At 36.9% G+C, this 6,576-nt stretch overlaps 3 protein-coding genes across 3 annotated transcripts in view; 2 read left to right on the top strand and 1 right to left on the bottom strand.

Moving 5' to 3' along the window:
* LOC107633935 (transcription termination factor MTERF4, chloroplastic) lies at positions 378 to 1,771 on the top strand. The gene has a single exon (XM_016337523.2). The coding sequence runs from the start codon at positions 411 to 413 to the stop codon at positions 1,248 to 1,250; it is 840 nt and encodes a 279-aa protein (XP_016193009.2). The 5' UTR covers positions 378 to 410; the 3' UTR covers positions 1,251 to 1,771.
* Positions 1,221 to 1,876, top strand: LOC110270417 (transcription termination factor MTERF4, chloroplastic-like). Its single transcript, XM_021119759.1, has one exon. It carries the CDS (start codon positions 1,263 to 1,265, stop codon positions 1,737 to 1,739), a length of 477 nt encoding a protein of 158 aa, XP_020975418.1. The 5' UTR covers positions 1,221 to 1,262; the 3' UTR covers positions 1,740 to 1,876.
* Positions 4,239 to 6,576, bottom strand: part of LOC107631802 (microtubule-associated protein 70-2) — a 5,751-nt gene continuing 3,413 nt past the window's right edge. The window contains exons 8-11 of the mRNA XM_016335356.2: positions 6,435 to 6,506; positions 5,817 to 6,350; positions 5,589 to 5,692; positions 4,239 to 4,793 (exon numbers count right to left, since the gene is read on the bottom strand). Coding sequence (XP_016190842.1) covers positions 4,754 to 4,793; positions 5,589 to 5,692; positions 5,817 to 6,350; positions 6,435 to 6,506 — 750 coding nt within the window. The 3' untranslated portion in view covers positions 4,239 to 4,753. The remainder of the gene's footprint in view (positions 4,794 to 5,588; positions 5,693 to 5,816; positions 6,351 to 6,434; positions 6,507 to 6,576) is intronic.

The following is a 6,576-nucleotide window of genomic DNA, read 5'->3' as shown; positions in this document are numbered from 1 at the left end:
ATATTAAGTTATGGATAATTTATTATGTGAAATTTTAAATTTTATTTAATATTTAATTAAATTGATTGAACTCCAGTTAAAACCCGATCGAACCAATGATCTATTGAACCAGTGACCTCACCGATTTATTGACCGATCCAGTTCTCACAACCTTCAAAGTTGGAAACCTTTGCACACTCTGCAACTCCAAACTGTACAGCGCACACTCTACAACTTTAATGCTCACAAGAAGAAAAATCTTCAACTTGTTCTCAACCCAATTCGCTTCTCACGAATTCAATGCAGTTTCGAAGTTATCACGAGTTCCTTCGCACCCTTATTTTGAAATCCACAAAACCCTAAACCCCTTTAGGGTTTTTCTTTTGTGCGCATGGAATTCGACGCAAGCATAGAAATTTCCCGAATACGAGATGCCATCGGTGACATGGGGTGTGATTCAAGGTCGCAAGGAGAAGCTGGTATCGCGGGTCATCGTATTCGACTTCCTCAGGGGTTTGGGAATCGTCCCTGACGAGTTGCAGGACCTTAAGCTACCTTCGACAGTTGAAGTCATAAGGGAGCGCGTGGAGTTCCTCCAGAAACTAGGGATAACAATTGATGACATCAATGATTACCCTTTGATGTTGGGATGCAGTGTGAGGAAGAACATGATTCCTATTTTGGGGTACTTGGAAAAAATTGGGATTTCAAGATCCAAACTTGGGGGATTCATTAAGAGCTACCCGCAGGTATTGCATGCTAGTGTGATTGTTGAACTTGTCCCTGTTGTGAAGTTCCTTAGGGGACTTGATGTGGAGAGGGAGGATATTGGGTATGTGTTGCAGAAGTACCCTAAACTTCTAGGGTTCAAGCTTGAGGGTACTATGAGTACATCAGTGGCTTATCTTGTTAATATTGGGGTTAATCCTAGGGATATTGGTCCCATGGTGACTCAGTATCCTTATTTTTTGGGGATGAGAGTTGGGACTGTGATCAAGCCTTTTATTGATTACTTAGTCTCTTTGGGACTGCCAAAGAAGATTTTGGCTAAGATGTTGGAGAAGAGGGCCTATTTGCTTGGATATGATCTTGAAGAGACTATCAAGCCAAATGTGGATTGTTTGATTAGCTTTGGGATAGGGAGGGAGTGTTTGCCTTCGGTTATTGCACAGTATCCTCAGATTCTTGGATTGCCCCTCAAGACCAAGTTGTCTTCGCAGCAGTACTTCTTCAGTTTAAAGCTTAAGATTGATCCTGAAGATTTTGCGTGAGTCGTGGAGAAGATGCCGCAGGTGGTTAGCCTTCACCAAAACGTGATCATGAAGCTGGTCGAGTTCCTCCTCGGAAGGGCTATAGCACCGCATGATGTGGCTAGCATGGTGGTCAGGTGTCCGCAGTTAGTAGCACTGAGAGTGGAGCTCATGAAGAACAGTTTTTACTTCTTTAAGAGTGAGATGGGAAGACCACTGAAAGAGCTTGTAGAGTTCCCTGAATACTTTACTTACAGTCTGGAGTCTAGGGTCAAACCAAGATACCAAAGGCTAAAGAGCAAGGGGATAAGGTGTTCATTGAATTGGATGCTGAATTGTAGTGACCAGAGATTTGAAGAGAGGTTGCAGGGTAATTATATTGAGACTGAAAGTATAGGTCCGACATTTTTAATGGGTGGGAAATTGAACCTGCCAGGGAATGCAATTCTTTCAGATGAGGAAGAGGAGAGTGATGATGAAGTACTATACCGAAGAACTGTTTCTTTATAGAACAATTTTTCGTTCTTTTTTTTCCCCGGTTATATACTGATGAAACCATTAAAAGACATAGTTGTCATCTATTTTGCTCTCAACTTCTATGCAAATTATGTCTTGTTTTGAATTTTCAAAATGTAAGATTTCTTCATTATTTAGTAACAGTACCATAAAGACATAATTTTGTAGGTCTCCCAAGTTGTGCAATTGTGCTTGAGAAACTTCGTTAGGTGCAGGTGCCATAGGTAAATCAATCAGATTTTTTAGGATCAATCTTGACAGGTATAGTCATATTACAAACAGAACAGTAATAAACAATGCGATTTATTCAAGAATTAAAAAAAAAAAATCAGCTTAGTAGACATTCGAATAATCGGGAGTTGCATTTATATAATTTCATGTTAAGAACCACTATAATAAAACAAGTTGCAAATAGAACTAGTAATCATTCAGCTTGCAAGTGTTGGCTAAAAGTATATTCAATGGATTGTTACACAAAAAAAATGCAAATATTGGTAAAAACAATAAATTTTACTAGTCATTTAGCTTTTTTCTTCTAAAAATTGGCATATGAATATGATGTAAAATTGAAAGTATGTTTGATCTCGTACCCAAAAAATAATAGCAAAAAAGGATCATCTTTAAATATTCTTTGCTAAGTAGGAGTGTTGCACTTTTTATCAATTCATTAAATCTCAACTCTTTAATTATTATATTTTATATGAAAAGCATGCACATGAGAATAAATCAATAAATAGAGTAAAAGTTTAAAAATTCAAAACAGTAAAAATATAATAAAAAATATTATTTATATATTAAAATTAATCACTAATATATTTGTGTATAAATATATGTATAATTTAATTTATTTTTATATATATTTATATTTTAATATATATTCTAATAATTCCATATTAATAATTAACTTTGATAATTGATTTTGGTATAAACAGTAGTGAAAAGATAATAAGCCACCAAGTTCAGAAGGGCAAAGCTAATGCTAGCTTTGGCTCCTTGGTCGTAGAGCGAAGTGATGGTGATGGATAGATGAGACATGAGAGTGATGTAAGAGGTGGCACAAGTAATCAAGGTAGCGACTAGCGAGTGAATGATCATGTTACATATACGTGGCAATGAGAGGTAATCAACGTAAGAAGAGAGGACGATGATATTGAGTTGAGCTGGCCAGGCATACACACATCCCTTATTAGACCTATCACCTATCCATATTCGTCTTAAGAAAACAAACGGAAGGAGATACTTTCTTTTAGGGAGTTTCGAGGCGTGAGATGGTTTGGATAGTTCCGTGTTCTTTATTTCTATTATCATGGTTAAGTACGATTTTAATAAAAGTTAAAAATTTATTTTATTTTCGTTCTTTTTTTCGCTGTAAAATAATTTTAAAAATTTAACTTAGTTTTAAAATTGTTTTTTGGATGAAAATATTCCTTCTCTCTTCTTCCTCAATCTTTTTCTTTAACATTAACCAGAAGCGGAGGCAGAAGCACAAATGCAGAAACAAAAGCATTGAAACAGGCAAAAATAAAAATCAGAAGCAGAATAACAACAATCAAACAACAACAATTAGCAGAACAACAATAACAATAACAATGGATAATAAAATAAGAGTAACAACAAAAACAAAACCAAAAGCAAAACCAGAAGCAGAAGCAATCAAAGCATCAACAACAACAATGGAATAAAAGGAATAAACAGAAGCAACTAGAAGCATCAACAACAACAACAATGGAATCCTTTAAATCCGAAAAATTAAAGAAAAAATGAATAAAAAATTAAAACAGAGAGAAATGGTTGCGGCGGTGGTGGGAGAAGAGGACTGCGGTGACGGCGATGCGGTGTTGGCGGGCTACAAATCACTACGAAGAGGGCGCTGTGGTGGTCGGCGGCGCTGTGGAGGACTTCGTTCCTCTCTTCTCTCTCCCTCTGCTCTCTCCTCTCTTGCCATTAGTGTATGTGCTTGCCATTAGTGTATGTGCTGAGGAAGAAAGGAGCAGTGGCGGCAGCGTGGAGCAACTGCGGCGGTGTGGAGTAACGACCTTTTCCCTCCCCCCTCTTCCCCGGAAACAACGCCCCCATTCTCTTTCTCCCCCTCGTCCCTTTCTTTCTTTTTATTTTATTTTATTTTATAATTTTTTTAGTTAGAGATAATTTGATAATAAAAAAAAATTTAATAAAAATGACAATTTTAAAACAAATTGAAATCTTCGATACCATTTTGTAACGAAAAAAGGTCGGAGACTAAATAAATTTTCGACCTCTACATTAAAAACCAAAATCGTACTTATCCCTTTATTTTACGAAACTACTCTTCATATATTACTAACAGCTTTCCCATACCAAAGGTTTCAAATTGAAACATTAGTTATGATCATGAGACAGATCCAAACTTGATCAAAAGATTTAAATTAAATCACATCGTTGGACAAGATTGGAGCTGGAGGTACAACGGACTCGAACAGTACCCTCGAGCTATCAAGAACGGAGAAACAAGTGTAGAGGCAACAATGCGCCTTTCAATCAAACAAGAAAATATTATGAAGTTGAAACTATGAATGTATGACACAACCATAAGCTTAGATCTTGATGAGTACAAAGGATATTAACAAACTCGAACCAACACAATCACACTATCTGCGTATCACAAATATCAACTGCAGAAAGGATCTAGCTATACAACAACCACACAACCACTCAAAGAAAAGCTGAAGGTTAGCTCCATGTTAATTGTCTTCCTTTGCCTGCCTTCTTAGCCGATCTCACTCTCTCTATGCAATACAACATTCTAGGTCAGATGCATACCCATTCCTTAAATTCTTTTCTAACTCTCAATCCATGGCCGATATAGGGAACAATGGTCGTTGGCATGCCAGTTACAATCTTATAATCAAATTGAGGGGGAAAAGGCAAAGTAAAAGATTTTTTTAAAAAAGAAAAAATCAACAGAGAAGGCCAGAAGAATGATAATATGAGAAAGTTCACTCCTCAGTGCCACTGCAATAGACCTATTGCTATTGCGTGCTGCGTGTTAATCCACCCCGTGTCACGCTCCTGTGCAAATGCAAGCACTCCATCAGTCATCCAAGTCAATATAATGGGCAAAGCAGCGAGACATAGGAAAGCAATCAAAGCATAATATGCTTGAAAATTTAGTCTTAGAAATAATTTAAAATAGAAAATAATTCAGAGATTCCAACCACTTGACAATGTAGTCACTAGTCAGGAAATCAGGGTTCTCTATTCAAGTAAATAACATGCAAGTTACAGAAAAATGGACAAAGCAGATAGAAATTAGAAAATAAATGCTATGTTGTGTGGAGACGTGGAGTGCTGGGCTTTTTGCAAATCACTGCAAGTCTAATATTTGTAAGTCATGATAGTCTGGTGAAGAATGAACGAGGCACACAACTGAATAAATCAATGAAATAATGTTGTTTGAAGGAAAACCCATTCCTAGTGCGGACAACATAATCGAATATGATTGTAAAATTGACAAGGCCCCAGCAATATAATTTACAGTTAACAGATGTTAAATTTAGCATATAATTTGCGAGCACTAAAGTAAGTTCTTCCTTTTATTCATTTCTTAGAAAGGATGGGAAGTTCTCAGTACATATAAGTATATAACTAGGTTGCATCGTACGCCTTTGCTGAGTTCAAATTTAATTTCCCAAACAAGAGGCCAGCACGAAAACAAAATTGTCTATCAGATGGTAATTGGCAAAGTAGTGAAGATAATTCAGTGTTAAGAAAGACTATAACCATCAGCACTCTGTTGAATAAAGAACACAAAATTTACATGCAGTGAAGAATTAGACCTGCACAAAAACGAACGTAACTTAATACCTTCCAGAAATGAGTTGCTGCTGAGCATTGTTTACAGCTCTTCTCATCTTCTTTGCCTCAACTTCCATGGCTTTAGTCAGTGTATCTACCTTCTTCGCTAGCATCTAAGATAACAGGGAAAAAATTAGAAAAAAATCTGACATATAAGGAGTATCAGCAACAATTAGCTATTGTAAATTAGAAATGTAAGATTAATATCCATAAGCAACATATAAAATACATGCTAACCTCAATGGCATCGTCTTTATCTTTTAGGCTTTGATCTTTCTCATGACCAGCTTTCCTTAAGGCTAAGACTTCTTTCTGCAACAAATCATACAGAATTCCTGGAACACTATCCTCTGTGTCTACCGCTGGGAACTCATTTGGCTTATCATCTGAACTTCCTTTCCAGTTATCATTTTCCTCTTTCTCCTTGGTTCCTTCAGAAGACTGGTTGAATGAATAACTTGGAGGTTTTCCATTTAGAAGAATTTTACTCCTTTCAAGTGACCTTGTGCCACCATCAAAAGATTTAGATGTGCCTTTAGCATGTTTCAAGACTGTGCTGGAGGACACAGAGGACCTCATTTGAAAGGATGATGTTCTCTTTGATAAAAGCCCATTAGAAGTCAGTTTTGAGATGTTATCAGCTCCACCTAGGGATTGGCGTCGAGAAGGCCCATTACTAGCACTTCTAGCCTCTGGGGTTCCGCGATTAATACTGTTAGGTGTTTCTCTCAAACTCTCTTGTAGCACTTTAAGCCGTAATTGAAATTTTTCCTGAAAATGGTAAAAGGTTTACCTTGAGTAACGGCAGAACAAATCTCCTAATTTACTACATGGGCAGTAAAACCAGATTATTACTTTTAACTGGGCTTCAAACTTTGCCGTGCGCTCAGCTATAGCGAGCTTATCTCGCAGTTGCTGCATCTCTCCCTATAAGAATGTATTTCAGGAAAAGACAGGAAACTGTATTAAACTGAAGCCAAATGCAGGAACATTTACA

This window comes from Arachis ipaensis, chromosome B03 (assembly GCF_000816755.2).
Source record: "Arachis ipaensis cultivar K30076 chromosome B03, Araip1.1, whole genome shotgun sequence".
NCBI lineage: Eukaryota > Viridiplantae > Streptophyta > Magnoliopsida > Fabales > Fabaceae > Arachis > Arachis ipaensis.
The sequence above is the reverse complement of the archived record's forward strand: the minus strand, read 5'-3'. Positions and strand labels throughout refer to the sequence as shown.